Genomic DNA, 18,051 nt, shown 5'->3' on the forward strand with positions numbered 1-18,051 from the left:
ACTTTATAGACTATATGCCATCATCATTTTAATGTAATCAGGCTCTGGAACACGCTATATGAGAAATAATCATCCCATTATATGTAATTAGTCAGGCATAACTGTGTTTTATATATAAAATGTGTTATTTGTGTAAATGTACACAGTAATTTACCATTGCTAGTGGCCACTTTGCATTCCCCAAGTCTTTCCTGATAAAATAAAAATTTTAATATGGAAATAGCTACATATATTGTTTTCAGTGTTCAGACCATACTTGGGAGTATGGATGGGCCTGTTGACTGGAGAATGAATGACTTCTTCACCCTGTCTCTGAGTGAAGTGTCATGGTGAAATCCTGTAATTACTTAATTAGCAAGTGTTGGAATTTATTTTGTTTGGGTGATCTAAGGGTGGAGACATTGGGCATTTCAGTACCAGTGTGGTCTAGCTAATACAACTAGCTCTGTCGTAGGAAAATCTGTTGCCACAAAAGGCTTAATATGGATCTTGAACATTGGGCAGTCCTGTTGAGGTTGTAATTAGGTCCAAATTAGTTCATATTCTTTCCTATAGATCAAAAACATATGGTCTGCCAATATTAGTACAGTATATGCACCTCTACATATCTATGTAGCACAACCTTGGCAGGCTGCAATTGGTGCTTATATCCCCTACTTATGGCTGAGCCATGGCTGTTCATATATAAGCTTTGCCCTACTGCTTCCTTACTAGAGGCTGCACTATAGAAAACTGTACATAGAAGCAAACTACTCCTGCATTCTAAAAATTCAGCACATGAAAGATTACTTATGTAATGGTGTATATAAAGGAATTTTTTCATTAGTAAAATGAAAGAAATTATATTAAAGGGACAGCATTGGTGCAATTAAAAGGGCTTGGGCCGAATATACTTTTTGCCTATTTTTTTCATTAGAAAAAAATCTATATTTTTTTGTTAATTCTTGCTCTAAACAAGACAAAATTCAAAAATGAAACTGCTATTCTTCCTCCTTATCCCCAAGTGCAAAGTCAAACAAGCCAGCTGTCTGCTAAGACATTCCTTTTAGATAAAGAGCAGTACATTATACAGAGTGGACAGGGGACTGCTGGTTGGTCTGACCTTGCTCTTTCGAAACAGGAAGTAGAATGCGGCTTCAGTTCATTTTTACACTATAGATATTTCCTAATTAAGAGAGTAGGCAAAAGGTATGTTGAACCAATGTTAAAAAGGGGGCATCTTGTCCCTTTAACATACCGGTGTGCTTGCGCTGTACCATTTTGTAAAAAGGCAATAATGTTTTGGATCTTCAGACACCTTTTACTCAAGGACACCTTTTGCATTAGCATTCCTTAAAGACACAGTGTGGGAAGGTCACTGCCAAAGTAAAGGAACTTACCATAGACATTTTTACTAGTAGAATGACTGACACTGGAGACAGGCTGGAAAGTGATTAACACCATTGGGTGGGGCAGGAAAGAGAGATAATAGATTTCCTTGCAGTGGGATACGGGTTAGTTCCTTGCATTATGCAGATGACATTTGTGTGTGTATATATGTATAATATAATATGTTTACTTTTTATACTAAGGATTAGTCTTTGGAAATACTGTTAGTACATGAATAGAAAAACATATAATCCATTGAATAATATACCCATATTGTAAAATATAAGGATCTTAGAAGTGACTGAGGAGGAGTTCCATGACAATGCTTTTATGCAACTCCTCATATTATAACCTAAAGGGTTCAGAATATCTTCTATAATGAAGCACGTAACACAGGTGTTATCACTAAGCACGGTATATAGCTGAGCCACTGGGCAAACACACACGCACTAATGCACACACACATTAATGCAATTATGCAAGCACTAGGTTTTCTCTTTGCAAAATTTTAATTGTGCCGCTCTCCCTGTTTAAATAATGTAAATGCAAAACCATACATGGTTCTTACTATCCTTTCCACTATCTTGTCTTTACAGAGAATGATCCCGGAGCAGCAGCAGGAGGAGCCCGGCCCCACCCCCGGGACCTCCCATTAAGTAAGCGCAGTTTTTCCTTTACGCCTCTCCCGGGATGGACGGCAGGGAATTTGTGCCTCCTTCTCACCTAAGTCACCGTGGAGCTGGCCGAATGAACCCGCCTGCAGGCCACAGTGCGGTGCAGCACCCAGGCCATTTTCAGGCCACTAAATACTTCTCCTCCCCTTTACCCATGGCGACCCACACAGGTAAATAACATCTTTTAATATTGCCCAATTTTTTAACAAAGAGCTGTATTTGGGCACTGTCCATATATGTTTGCTCTGGTCAGTGTTGGACTTGCCCACCAGGATACCAGGAAATCTCCCGGTGTGCCCAGGTGTCAATGAGCCCTCTTACTTCTAACTATTTAGCCTATTTCATAGTCATTCCCTATTTCTGTATGGGAACAAGGAAGCTTGATGGATGGAAGAATAAAGTATAGTATGTAGAGGATAGAGACTAGGATAATAAAGAGTTTGAGCGAGGAGAGGAGGAATTAAAGTTCTGAGAGCGGGCCCCATGGTCCAGGGTTTTATGGTGGGCCCCTGCCATCTCAGTCCGACACTGGCTCTGTTAGAAAGACCAGAGGCTTCTGGGAGCTTGGTGACCTTGGTGGTGGGATTATGGGGATTATGTTATATAGCAAACCTTTTATCACAGGTCTAATCATTTTAAGTTGTAACAATCATTTATTTAAGAGCAAGCAAAAGGTAGCTATGGGTTACTATACCTGCTAACCTTGCAGCTTCTATTACATTCCCCTAATAGCATCTTAACATGAGAATGGGAACACCTCCGGATTGCCATATTTTTATACTTGTCTGTTCCATGTGCATCATCCAATATTGCTAAAATACAATGTAATCATTACAATGGTTACAAGCATTGTCTTAATGCTATCTCAATGGTTTCATTTCAAAAGGAAACATTCACTAATTGAATGAAATGTATTTTATCTGTTTCACTATTGCATCCTCCTGGAGGATCTTCTTTTCCCCCCATGTTGTTTGACATTTGTCATAGTAAAATATTTGTAAAATTATATGTTTGTGTGTTTGTATAAATGAACATACCAAGGAACTATTATATCTAGTATGCCAGGAATGGCTTACACCATCTATTGTGAAACACAGTTCACATCTTCTGTTAGGCATGCTGGAAGCTGTGGTTTCCCAACAGAAGGATTGCTCACAAGTGATGTGAAGTGGGAATATCATTTGTTTTGTGTTTATCACTTTCCTCTGGCCTTACATTTTTTTTGCAATGCTATTAAAGATACATGAAAACAATAAACATGTAGTATCAATTGTATATTATGATTATTTAATGGCTTATGTAGTTAAGAAAAATCTTACTGAGAGCAAGAAACCATCTTTATCTTGGCTTGTCTGGATTTAACTACTGGGACAATATAAATCATCTGTTATGTGATGTTAGTAGTTAATAAATGCCTGCTGATGTATTTGTTGTGGATTTGAGGAGATAACTTGGATTCTTTTCATTATCTCATAGGCATAGTGGTTAAGGTACTAGTTTTATAGCTGTGTTATACTGTGTGGTAACCGTATATCTTGAGGAAGGACACCTCAGCTTTAGCAATGACTCTAGTAGTTGTAGTGTAACCTGGTATTTGACCCTCATCTGGGTGTCATTCTTTAATCCAACTCATTTACATGTGTGTATCATGTTTGGCATCAGTGCAAATTTGGCGCCTGTGGCAGGTTTAAGCAAAAGGAGTTTATTGCTAACAGGATCTACAGATTATTAGCATTAGTATAGAAGAAATGGTCTCCCCTCAATTTTGCTGAGCTGCTAAAATCTGCTTGCTGTTGTCCTTGTGTTTTCCATTTTTTTCCATCTCTAAACAGCAGTGGGAGTGATTTCTACTTGACATCCTGGAAGCTGACATGGTTTCAGGGAATGGTCTATTTTGTATTATATTTATCCCTGTTATTCAGTCTTCCCCTTTCTACACACTTGCACATATACAAACATATATACATCTGTGTATAGTATTCGTATTTGCCCTTTTTTTTATCGCCAGGGAGACAAAAATGTGGTTACATACAAATTAAATGGACCATGCTGGCAAGTGATCCAATCCAACCTTGTTGTACAGGATGCATTTTTAATATCATGAATTGTACGCAGGAGGGTGTGTTTTGTATCATTATAATTTACCAGGCAGGGGTAAAAAGCCATTAGTTAGGGCTGGAAAAGTTACTGGCTCACCCAAAGTAACAGAAACAAAAAGGAAAAGAGGGGGGCACTCTGGAAATCCAAAAGACAGGCCATTTGAAAAGTTAAAAAGAAAAAATCTTTATTATACACTCATAAAGTCTGACATGTTTCATGTCTGTCTGACACTTAATCATAGGCTTGGCCCAAAGTAACAGTCACAACTACAGCCTGCCTTGCATGTATGTGTGCAAATTTTTATATTTTCTATATTTGTATAGTGCTTTTTATGTAAGCAACACTGTCTTTTTTTGTGGTTCACATATTCTTTCTTTCTGTGGATTAGTAAAAAAAATTTCCATTCTTTTTTTGAAAGATTATGGGCAGAAAGTTCTAATATTTTCCCCCAAAACCCTTTGCATGTGTTTGAGTAAGGCCAAGATTATGCCTACCCCATATATATGTACTTGGTCATTTTTAGTCCCATTTGCTATTGTTAAACTATTTCTAGATTTTATTGATTGCCCTTTTAGTGTATATATATATGTGTGTGTATGTATGTGTGCGTGTGTATATATAATTGTTTGATAGTCACCTGGGCGTTTTTTTTTTTTTTTTTTTTTGTTTTTTTTTTATAGTAGAGCTCTAAATATCCTGAAAATCATATTCTTATAAATTTGTGCTTAGTAATGTATTTTCTGTCACATGACTGACTGAACTTGTGTATTATAAGGCCAACACAGTGCCTCTGGGTGCAAACATACTGAGTGTATTTTGGTGCCAAAGCACGACTATGCATTTGCATCAGAATCTGCTCTGCGTGTCTGTACCCAGGCCAACACAGTACCTCAGAGTGGAGACACTGCACAGAGTGAATGGCTATCGGATTGGCCAATTCTAGCCCATTTTTGTACACAGACCAAGAATAAGCCCTGTGTGGCATCAGCCTTAAACATCCAAGACAGCCCAAGAAGTACTCGGAATTAAATTGATCTTTTGATGTTTGCCCACTTTTCCTTTTAGATCTGAAAGAATCTTGTTGATCTGTGACAGGGGGGTATTAATAAATACTGATGTACAGTAGGATGTACAAATGTTTGACATGCCACGATGGCCATTTTTTTTTTTTTGTTCCTATGTCTTAAAGTTGGTGTAATAAAATGTAATTGTGCATTAGCTTTTGTGTGTGTGTTATTTAACACACTAATTGCTGCAGCAGTTATAACTACTAAATATGTAATTTGGGGAGGGGTGCTCTAATATTTGCATTCAACTGTGTATGGATATATAGACATTTAATTCATATAATGGCATTTAAAATAACAATCGGGCTGTTTGTAAAGGATATTTAATATATACATGTATGTATTAAAAATCAAAAGCATTACCGCTACTTTTCTCTTTTAAAGATGCTTTCTAAAGTATATGTGCTTGCATTAAAGTGGACCTGTCACCCAGACATGAAAATCTGTATAATAAAAGTCCTGTTCAAATTAAACATGAAACCCAAATTCATTTTTATATTAACACATCCAAACCCATTATAAAGGCATTTAAAAATCACAGCTGTCAATCATATGTTGCTTGCCCCGCCTCTATGCCTTAGGCATAGAGGCGGGGCAGACAGTAACTTTAGCTTTCCATTCAGCACTTCCTAGATGTCACTGCACATCTCACTTCTCCCCTCCCTCCTCCTCATCTAACTGTGTAGCCAGTGCATGGGCATGGGCATCAGGTCCCCCATTCTATCACATAAACAAGATTTTGGCATGATACAAAGCTTGCCTTAATAACAGTGTCCACAAAATGGTGCCTTCCTGCTTGCTTTGATTGAGTAATTCCAAGTCGTAAGGAAACAAGATTTATATTATTTATATAGAGTAAGTAAAGTTTATTTTGCTCAACTAACAATATAGAAAATAATTTGGACTTATTTCTTAGGGTGACAGGTCCGCTTTAAGAGAGCTCAACAGAATTTTTCTGAAATTCTAATAAATATAGATGCTATAGATGCTTTTGTGTTTTCACTCTGTAGCAGGGATTCTTAAACTATAGGTTGTGACCCAAAAATTTGGTGCCTGTTATGTTTAGGATGAGACCTTTTGATCCCTGTTAATAATGTGAAGTTTTTCTAGATTAGAAAATAAGAATAAGGTACATGACTGGTGGTAAACAAAATTTTGGTTTGCAAATCTAATTCATTGACTACATTTGGATCCTCTGTGACAAAGGTTTAAGGTGGCTCTATACTCACCAAAATTATCATATGAAGCAAAACCTATGATAAGTGGTGCGTGTACGGTGGGAGACGAGGCAATCAATATTGGCAAAAGCCTTGGATATCAGTCACCTTATTGACAGGGAAGGACAAAAAAGCGCCCGAACATTGCCAAATGTTAATGCTGAAATGTCAGATAGGGGTAGAATTCTTTTGTTACCACCTGCATGTCTGACGAATCAGCTCTTAACGCTAGTGGAGTAGGCGTACAGTGGTTGCGGGAAAGAATGTAATTGTACTGTGTTTGGCCACTTTACGAAACATTTGCTCTGTAGTCAAAAAATACAAGACCACTTTCTGAACAATTCCTTAATGTTGCACTTTTTGGGAAGGGCAAGTTTTTATTATTCTTTTAACAATAAAAAAAAAACTATTCCCTAGTGTGTTAGTGACATAAATATAGATATAAAGCTTTATGCAGAGAAGGTTGGTAGCAACTATAATAGCATATACTTCAGTTTGCAGTGAAGCCGCTCAGCACTTTCTAAGGATTTAAAGCTGAATGATGAACAATAAGACAGGGCACAACAGCACCTTGGCAACTGCGCAATGACGAAATGTGTTGGAATCAAGTTAAATATCAATTTGGTTTGCATTTGAAATCTGTTTGCCCTGCTCTCTTTCATCTACCCAAGGGAAACACAGGGCTGCTATTAAGAGAAGCTATGCTTTCTCTAGGAGCATGCAGCATGATATGTATTATATATATATATATATATATATATATATATATATATATATCAGACAGCTCACCCGCAAATAAATCATTTTTCTCAATATTCCTTAATGTCTATAGCACATAGCAGTGGTGTGGTGGTGATGTATGGACATCACCACCACACCACTGTGGCGCTTTATAAATAAAGTTATACATACATACATACATACATACATACATACAGGCATTGCAGGGTTGCAGGTTGTACATCCTTGCGCACATTGACAGCCTTATAAATGTTCCACAGTATAATTTGGGGGGGGGGGGGGGTGGGGGTAGTGATTAGCCCCTTGTTGATTTGTGTGCCTTCTGTTGATTTGAATGGCAATGTTAGGGAGTATCTATGAAAAGCAAGGGGCTACTAATAAACATTGTCAGCATTGCAATGTTGCTCAATAAGTAAACAAAGTCGTACTAATATGTTGCATTCCAACATTTTTAAGCCACTGTAACATTTAATGAAAGGCAATAGCACACAGGGATGTTTTGGGTGCTACATTTTACATTTAATGCAGAGCATTTACACACCCAGTTCTACATAGGTATTTGTGACTATAGAAATTTGGGCCTGGGAATAAGCCTGATTTTTACTTCCACCGAGTCGCTAAATCAGTCCAAACTTCACTCATTTGGTGACCTTACCAAACAAGGAGATCTGGTATGTCATGCCAAGAAAGGGCTATGGCACACTGCGAAGCCAGCTACATCATGTACGGCTACAGAACACCAGAACATACCCTGCCATAGACAATACTGAGAATTGTCTCTACTAAAACACAGAGAGACCATTATCAGTATTTTGTAGCCGCTACATAGAACCATGTTACATTGCGCCAATACTTCTGAAGGGCCCAATACATATCTAAGCTGACCAACTTCTGCATGGGGAGGGAATGATCATAGTGTACTTATGCGTACAGCAGTTTATTCAAGTAAAGCAAATAACTACAATTTGACTGCATATCTGTAATATTTACTGCATGCTGGTAATATAGAGCGATTCCTAAGCTTACAATGCTATGCTGGAAATAAAAATGGAAAAAGCAGGTATTCTGTTGCATTAATTAGGCAAACCATAACTGTGAGTGACACATTCTGCTTATGTCCATTCAAGCAAATTTCTAAATCCATGTGTTTTCTCATAAAGCAGTGTATTAAGTGACATTTATTTACATTTATTGGACTAGATTGAACCAAATGTGCAATTGAACTGTTAAATATAAAACTATGCAGCCTTTTTTGTATGTGTCTCTTTACCATACCAGGACTGCGCTCTGGTCATTGCTTAATGGTAATTAAATGTTTAGTTATGTAGAAAATGAGGAAGGGGTTACACAACAAATAGTCTTGAAATTTGAACAGAGCAGAAGAAAAAGGGGTCCATTCTGTGCTCAAACATCTTTAAGCAGTTCGGGCCCTTAGACTAAAAAACTAACTCAGTCTTGGAACAAAACCCCTGTTATTTGTGATGTGGGGGCAGGGGGGCTTGGAGGGTCCTGCCATAGACTGTTACTTAAGGGCCTGAGTTCATAAGGCAGTTTTTAGAAGAGACGAAAATCCTGTTTCTATAAAAAGGGCTGAAGTGTCAGAGTAAGCGTATATTGGAAAGGCATGCAATCATGGGCCAAGTGCCTTTGGTATGCACACAATACAAAACAAGAGAAAAGGCCATGGTATGTACATATGGTTCCTAAGGGGACATGCACAAAGTAGCTTTTTCCAGTTTTTAAAAACATAAGAGAGCGGTGCTCAGGACAGGAAACATGTTATTTAGACTAAAAGTGACCTATATACCTTAATTTTACATATTTAATCATTCTTAAGGTGGCTATACACGTTACAATTACGATCTTTCCCATGACCGCTTGTAGCGTTAACTAACGTTCAGAGCTGAATCGTCCAATACTACCCCTATCTGATGATTCAGCCCTAAACGCTTGCCTTTGCTTGGGAGCCTTCAATGGTGCCTGATCAAAATTTTCTGTCCCACCTGATTGAGATGACGAATATCCTAGGCTTTTCCGATATCAGTCGCCTAATCAATCCTCAATACATACACTGAACATAGTAGGAAACCTCTTTTTGTACGATAATATATGTGCGTGTATGGCCAGCTTTAAGAGACCATGAGGGTTGGTTTCTAATTGCAGCAGAATTTCTAATTTAGCCTTTCTACCCCTTTCTAATAGAGTCTGTGCGCCATCTTTAAAGTGCCATGCCAAATGAAAATGTTCTGTTAAACAAAAATCTGTCCAACTTTCACCCAGACTTGTATCTGATTTGTCATTTAAATAGGCTGTAACATAGTAGCTGATGTCATAGATGGAGTTTGAACCACATCACATTCTAACCTTGCTGATATCTCATTCATAGTAAATCTCAAGATCTAACTATAACTGCCCCTACTGTATTGTACAGTTTGGTTTCTAGTGCTATGTTAGACCCTAGCAACCAGTTAGTTGTTGAAATTCCACAATGGAAAGCTGAGTAAAAAGCTAAATAATTAAGAAATCACAATGTGTGTGTGTGTGTGTGTGTATGTCTAAATATATAATACATACATACATTTTTTTCTTTCTTTTTATTGCATACATATACTACATACCTAATTATTTTGTATCTTTTTATAGAATTCTTTTATTTAAAATAGACTTCCTCTGTACTTTGGCCAACAAAAATCTGCCCGTGGTTAAAAATAATTTGTACAAGTCTGTACTTAACTTTCTGTAGCAGAACTCTGTTCTTTCCCTAAAAATATCCATTACAATGAATGAGTTCCCCTCCCTGTTGCTGCCCGAGGCACCCTCACTCACTCTGTGCACTTTAAAGCAGTTCAGCTGGTCAGCCATTTTAATTTCCTGCTGAAAGTTCGTTGTGCCCCACTACATTTTAACCTACTTTTTGTTTAGCACTCACTTACGCTTGGCAATGTGCTTTAGCAGATCTGGAATAAGGCACTAACTGTTATAGCTGCTGGCTTCATGAGCTGTGAATACTAATGCAATTTTCTGTGCTGTAATGGGATTACAATTAGCGCATGGATTAAAATGCATGCCATGAAAATCACTAACACAGAACGCTACCAATTGGGAACTGAGTCACAGCAGCACCCTGTGTATCTTTAGAGGCAACCATCAATCTCTAGTGCTTTCTTATAGTCCTAAACTCTGCTGCTTGAAAATGGGGAAACCGTGTAAAACCTAGCAAAGAACACTCAACTTCTTTCCATGATTTTCTATTTGAGATAAGCTTTTTTAAAATTATCCCTTCATTAAAGGACAAGTTCACCTAAAAATGAGCTTGTCTCTTATATCATTATGTTTTCTAGGTTGAGGGCCAATCATACAAGCATAAAGGGTGGTGTTTTAAAAAATATTTGCTCATAGTTGCTTTGTTAGATTTTCTAAAATCATGGAGGGGAGCCCATGTGGCCCATGGGACTTCATATGGACACCCCATTGTAAAAAAAGAAAACAAATGTAACTAGATATAGGTAATTTAAGCACACACATGAACTTGCTTGTGCAAAGAGCTAACTCTCTCATTTAGAAGTCTACATATGTTTGGGAACAATTCCCCAGTACAAATCACACTTAGCCAGTAGTGATTCACAGGCAGACCCAGAACCTATGGGCCAGGATGGTTTATATTGAAGCCTGTGTATCTAGATATAGTTTGGGTTGGGTGTGAGTTACTATGGATCAGTTGCAGCGCACAGTAACTTTTAGCTCGTCTGCTTGTCAACCTTCTAAAATTGTTTAGCATGACTGAGAGAGGCCAGGTTAGGGAGAGTGCAGGTTGGAAAATGAATTCCCTTTGTGCGTCACTAGTATCAAAAACAGTCAAAGCTGGTCTCTAAAGCTATAACCTTGGTTTGGCACTTATTTGAATTGTGACTGTGTCTTCCATTAAAAACTAGCCTTTCTGCCTAGAGAAAGGCGGAAATGAATGACTGAATGGAATACAGTTGCAAAATTACACGTATTAATAGTAATAGTTAATTTGAAGGTCAGTATAGTTGCACTTTATACCTGTATTTAAAGGAACAGTAACACAGAAAAATGAAAGTGTATCAAAGTAATTAATATATTATGTGCTATTGCCTTGCACTGGTAAAAGTTGTGTTTGCTTCAGAAACACTACTATAGTTTATATAAATAATGCTGCTGTGTAGCCGCGGAAGTAGTCATCCAAACTGAAAGGAGAAAAGGCACAGTTTACATAGCAGAAAACAGATAAGTTGCATAGATTCCCATTGTATTCTGCAGGACTTATCTGTTACCTGCTATGTAACCTGTGCCTGCCTTTCAAACTGTTTAATTGGTTAAAATTTGAGATGATGTTGAACTACCTCTCTCCCCCCTTCCCAAGCTTATAGTAATTCTGTAGTAGCCAGAAGAATGCAGGTTAGATAGCACAATAGCCAAGAGAAGGTGTTACATTGCTTGGGCTGAGTTCCATACAGTTTAGACAGGAATATTGCACTTCTTTAAGCCTGTGGTGATCTCTTATGCGGCCTTCATCTTCTGTGAAGTCCACTGAGTATGGAAGTTATCAATAATTCACGAGACATGATCTCTGTGCAGACCTACCTGCAGATGGCACAGCTTTCCCTTGGCAGGGGGGCAAAAATATTGAATTCCTTGTTCCTGGTATGTGTATGAGGAGAGAGAGCCTGGATGCAGAGGAAGGCTTTGATTTTGTTTGAGTTTTTTGCTGTAGTGTTATTTAATTTAAAACAGACCTGCAGAAATCTTAGGCTGTGCCGCTGCACTTTTGCAGTCCATGCAAAAGATTGTTTTTTTTTCTCCTTAACTGGTGAAAAATGGTACTGCAGACAGTGTTGCAACTGCTAACATGGTTTCGTACGATATTCGGTGCGTGTATGGCAAGTCGGCGAGTCACCCAATATCGCAGGAGGCTGCTGATATCAGTCGACTCGCCGATCGGCCAGGTTAAAAGATTTTGATTGGGCGCCATAGAAGGCGCCTGATCAAAATCTGCCTTCAGGGCTGAATCGGCAGAAGGAGGTAGAAATCCTATTGTTTCTACCTCCGTTCAGCCCTGAACGGTTAGTGGCCGATTGTACGATCTTTCGTGCGACCGATGGTTGCACGAAAGATCGGAAATGGCCACGTGTGTGGCCACCTTTATTTGTATTAAACACTGTACCTTTTATAATGGTGGTGTGTCACTAGGGAGTTGTGGCATTAATCTTGGACTACACATTGTGCTGAAATCTATGTGGCCACCGATCAGGCTTTAGTTTGCAGTCATAAACTCTTGGCAATAATTTTGAGTAAGGTGGGGCTGAGCTTTGGTTTCATGGCCCTGCCATTATTTTAAGAGGACTTTTGCCCTTCAGCACTGTCTTGACATAAATTGTCTATGGTAAACAAACAGATTGCATATTACAGGGTTACATCTAATATCGGTAAACTGATGATACATTTCTTAATGTCAGCCACTGTATTGTGCACACTTGCTGATTTTTAGCAATAGTATAATAGATACATTAGTTGCTGACATTCCTGTGAAGCTAATGAACCATCAAATGTATTTATTTATACATTTATGACTAGTTTTCATTTTAATGTTTCAGTTTTATTTTAAAGGTATTTGCAAATGTTTCTGTATGTCTCTTGCTATTCCAAGCACTACTGGCTGTGACTACAGTAAAACAATGTTTTCAGCTCTTTGCTAGACTTGCACACTTCTATGACACTCCCTATTATAGGTAGGGTAATCAGAAAGCATGTAACATATTGTGGGAACAGAAGTTTTGGCTGCAGATCATCTGGGTACTGCTGCATTGTTTCAGTAGTACATGCTGTCCGGACCAGCAGATAGCTAGTATGAATTTGCTAAGAATTCCATTTTGCATAGTTTTTACATTTTTCTCATTTATTTTGGCAGTTTTGCTGTTTAATATATGTATTTGAGTAAAATGATCAAAGCCTTTTCAGTACATGTAGTCTGTATATCTGGTGAACCAGCAGCAGCTGGCATTGTTAAAATGAAAAAGGAGTAACATGCTTTTTAAGTAGTTTTTACAAATAAAACCAATAGCTTCATAAACGGCTTTTCTTGCAAAAAAATGATATTCAGGCATCTGTGATGTACTGAGATTAAATGTTATTGCTTAGTAAATTTAGGAAAGCATTATGGAAACTGATATCACAGTTTTGCCACCAGAGGCCCCATAAGAGTCACTGGTCCCTTATGAATGAACTTTCCTCATTGAAATTTATAAAGAACAGCATGGCTGGATATTTACATACACATGCTACCTGCCATATTGCTTGTAGTTGCCAAATAATTATCCTTAGAAGTAATACCACCAATTTAGATCACATTTTGGTACCTGTAGAGTCAATAATAGGGCAACTCAATTTGTTGTTCTAAAGTGAAAGGGAAACCTGCTTTCCCCAGCCTGCTGTAAAACTGCACTTGCCATGGTCTGCATGTAACGGTACAGAACCCAATTAGCAGAAACCTCTCTTTCTATACAACCTACATGTGCAGTGAGACCTCTAGTTTAAACAATTTAATGAGTCCTTTGAAGGTGTTTATATCACTTGTCACATTCATAATGCTAATGTTTCTAGATACACGTCTTCAACACATTCTCCTCTATAGCTTGTTTCTTGCTTCTCTGCCTGTCCCTCTCCTTCCCAACTTTTTCTGTTATCCGTGTATTTATTTTGCTATAAATAAAGAAATATAATCAATATTTAGAAAGGACAGATAGATTTATTTCATTTGCATAAACAGATTGAGTGGATGTTTAGCCAATATTTCAGCATGTCAGGCTGCTTTATTGGACAAATTGATTTACAACTGAGGAAGAGCACATTGGAGGAGACCCAGTGCTAATAGAAAGGAGGTTTAGAGGGGCAGAGGAAGGGGATCAGCAGCACAGAGAAATGATTCAGAAGAAGGCTCCATTATTTATTTATTACTGGTGTATCCCTTTCTTTCTGTATAAAAGGCCTTTTATAATACTATTGCCTTAATATGTTTATGCTAGAGGGCCATAAGTCTTGTATCTATAGTATTTCCTTGCAATAAATGGGTTGTGCTAAACTGTTTTCTAATTTTTTCATTTCTATTGTACTAGCAAGGCAGGCATGTATATTTAATAATGTTGTGAGACTGCTTTTGCTTTCTATATACAAGTGTTACTCTACCTTTTGTAATAGCTATTTTTGCAATATTGGTCATGTGATAAAACAAAGCAGGAAGTGAGCCTGCCTAAGCAAGAAGCCCTTGCAAACTTGGGAGGAATAAGCTTGAATACATGGTAATTGTGAATGAATAAAAGTGGTGTTGATCATTTTGATACAGCCGTAGTTAATGATAAGCAAAGAACAATATTGCAATTTAATTAGAAAAAATAATTGATGTTGTAGCAAGACATTTCCCACAAAAGTAATAGCAAAGAGTAATAGTCGTATATATTACAGTGTAAGAGTATTACTTGTAAATATTGTTTTGATAATACTATAATATATAGTGTAAACATGTCTAAGGTATATAATATACTCTGATCAAATGGGGGCATACATTGATGGGTTAAAAGAGACCTTTATTAATTTTCACCACATAGGCAACATGTTTATATCATAGTCCTATAATAGTTGCTGCAGATACAATAAGCTATACCCGCATACTAGACTAAGAGACCATAGTTATATTTAAAATGTGGTGCATTTTCCTTTAAAATATTTACTCTAAGACCAAGTTGTTATTTCTCCTACCATTATCTGCTATAAACAATGATATAGAGTCCAGAATATTGATATGTACCATGGTTCAAAAATAGTTGTTGCATAACTGCTACATTAATTAGCACAAAGGGATAAATGGATTAATTTGTTTGCATATGCATGTATCAGTGTACATATGTACTATTTATCTAATCTTACTTCACTAAACGGTATGCTGGCTCTTGCTTTATTTGTACTCTGGAATGGGATATGTTATCGGGAAACCTATTATCCAGAAAACTCCCAAATCCCCTTCTGTGCCCCTTACAATAATTCCTTATCAAATTAACAGGTTTTCATTTTTTGACTGATTCTCTAATAGTAACTAGTTAGTGTTAATCCACATTTATGGGAAGACAATCCCATGGAGATTTAAATCTTTTTTATTAACCTAAAGGTATGTTGCTTCCCATATCCAGAAAACCTAGCACTGGAGTGTAACCCTATACCTATATTACCAAGCATGTAATATCATTGTGTTACTGTGCCATGCTGTGGGCCCTTTATCTGAAGCCCTGTAACTGAATAATTCACTTTTAATTAGAAAACATCTTTTATTGCTTAGTAAACATATTGCTGCTGGAGGATTTTCCTTTTTAGTAAAATTTCATATCTCTCTAAGCATTAAGGAAAACCAAGAATGCTAAATCTATCCCATTTGTCAGTGTGGTTAAAAAGAAATGAAAATATTTTTTTATAATCCTATTTTCCTTTTTAACACAGCATTAATTAGTGCAGTTTTATATATGTATGGAGAAAGCTCTGCCATTAAATATATCATGCAGTGACTGCTGCCGTCTGATCATGAGCAAGCAGTTACTAGTCACAGAACTGCCTAAAGTGAGGTTTCCCCAGCAAGTACAAAGAGGAGACTATTATATAAACAATCAACTTAAGCATATTTTTATGACACTATACTATTTAAAGGGGCAGTAAAAACTAATTGCTGTTATTTAAAAGGGTTAGTGGTAATGTTCTCAGAATCAGAAGTTTTTTGTACATGAAGCTTACTATAAATGTGAATTTGGGGTTTTTTTGGTGACATTTTGGGTAAATGAACTTACAGCCATTTCTGTCTCCTAAACACGTGTTTTTAAGTAACATGTATGTTTAACATTAAGTATATCTGTCCGCAAAGCCTGCTTATTTATTATTTTATAACTGTATGACCCCCTGTAATGCATTGTTCTACTGTACAGCGCTGCATGCACAAGTAACATTTTAGAAATAAAAATATACATACAGACATTTAGGGTTTGCAATAGGAGAATTTAGTGGAGCTCTACCACATTTACAAACTTAAGTTTGACTCTTTTTACTGAGTCCCATTGATATGAATGTAGATACCAACCAGCCAGAAATAAAGTGAAGCTGTTTGTGTGCAGGCCTGAATTATAGGACAAGTGCAGAAAGGCACAGAATCTAATTTGTTAGCATAATGACAATGATCGTTTCTCATTAATTATAACATACATGTTCTCACGACTTATGTCTCATACACACATAAGGACTGTCCCCTGAAAACTCAGCCTGCTACATTGTTTGTAGATAGGTGCATTGTAAAGTCAGCAATAATGAATGGTCTTGATAGAAAGCAAACTGTAGGTTCACTGGATGTTTAGTATGTTTACTAAGAATTCATAATTCTATTAACGGATGGTTCCTTAAAATTGTGGATGCTCATTTTGTGCCCCCTTCCCTTATGGCACCAGCTGGTGTACTTGGTATAACATCAGATATTATACTTGACCATCTGCTTTAATAACCTCAAGTAGAATTAATGTTTTGTTTTTTTTAAATAGTTTTGGTTTTATGTCCCAGTGCTGCAAAAAGAGCAGAACTGAGTCCAATCCAAGTCTCAGTGAGTGTATTTTTTTTTAATTCTTTTTAGAATGTGGGAACTGTGAGTGACTGGAATATTCATAGAGTGTAATTTATGTAATAGAGGGATGGGGGCTGTTGGGTGAAATGTATGTAGTAGTGTAAAGATGATACGGGAATTGTACATTCCTCTTTGTGTATCAGAATTTAGACTATATAGAGTGAAAGACAAGGGAGAGAAAGGATGACCAGCTATTGATATATAAGTGTATTTTGCCAGCTAGGCTGTCTGTGTGCTAAAGCGAGCTGTATACAGAGCTGTTCATTGCGTTTACAAAGCAGTCAGAAAAGATGATGTGCTCTCATTCTCTCCTCCTTGGTGTCAGCCTGTGATTATGCACATGGAGCAGATTCTGGTGTAAAAGGCATACCGTACTTATGCATTTTTGTGCTAAAAATATTTTCATGTGTGTGCTCACAGGCTAATGCCATGCCTGCCTGTGCTTATTAAAAGGAGTGTATGGAAGTGTAATACTGGCTTTACACCACCTGCATAGAAAATGCAGGTAGAGAATAGCCAAAACAGCCCTGTGTGCCACTATCCTTAAGGAAAAAGTAATCACTGCAGGCAATGCCTAGTCGGTAGGGAAAGATTCCCACGTACCAGAGAATTTACAGTCCTGAAATAAAGACTCATTTTCCTATTCCTTACAACATTCCCTCTGTGCGTTGCTTTTAAACTGGAAAAAGAATGTGCCTAGAGCTAAAGTGCCTGCTTGTGCTGGTACTGGATCTGAAGAAGACACTTCATGTGCTGACAGCATGACAGCATTCACTGAGGGGGAAACTCCTTGTCTCCTATCCAGGTACCTGCCCTGCATGCTGCTGTTTCCTAGAGGCTTCCTCTGTGTAATCACAGCTCTTGCATCTCCGTCCCCTTGTCATAATGCTCTCCCCCTCTTTCCAGTGTGCACTGAACCGTCACTCCCCAGGGGTTTGTGTAGCGCTTGGTGCATTGCATCATGCACAACATATTAACATGAAGGTTAACTGATTGTGAAAAGATGTATACTGCTTCTGCTACACGGCGCTGATATTAGCAGCATAGCTGAAGGGTAACAACACCGGAAAGTTAATCTGCGGGCTGCAGCTCACATGCTATTCTAGGTGAGGTGGGCTTTCTTTGCACAAAGATGTACTTGGGTATCACAAAGAGAAAACACTGCAAAATCCTTCTAAATTCTGCATAATTATCTTAAGTGCTATAAGGATCCAGAGAAA

At 37.6% G+C, this 18,051-nt stretch overlaps 1 protein-coding gene across 6 annotated transcripts in view; it reads left to right on the forward strand.

Moving 5' to 3' along the window:
• The window catches only part of bahcc1 (BAH domain and coiled-coil containing 1), a 104,192-nt gene that overhangs the window by 22,959 nt on the left and 63,182 nt on the right, over window positions 1-18,051 (forward strand). For all 6 annotated transcript variants that reach the window (XM_004916357.4, XM_004916356.4, XM_012967538.3 and 3 more), the window contains exon 2: window positions 1,965-2,212. In XM_004916357.4, the coding sequence (XP_004916414.2) occupies window positions 2,059-2,212 (154 nt within the window). In that variant the 5' untranslated portion in view covers window positions 1,965-2,058. The remainder of the gene's footprint in view (window positions 1-1,964; window positions 2,213-18,051) is intronic.

This window comes from Xenopus tropicalis, chromosome 10 (genome assembly GCF_000004195.4).
Source record: "Xenopus tropicalis strain Nigerian chromosome 10, UCB_Xtro_10.0, whole genome shotgun sequence".
In the NCBI taxonomy this organism is placed as follows: Eukaryota; Metazoa; Chordata; class Amphibia; order Anura; family Pipidae; genus Xenopus; species Xenopus tropicalis.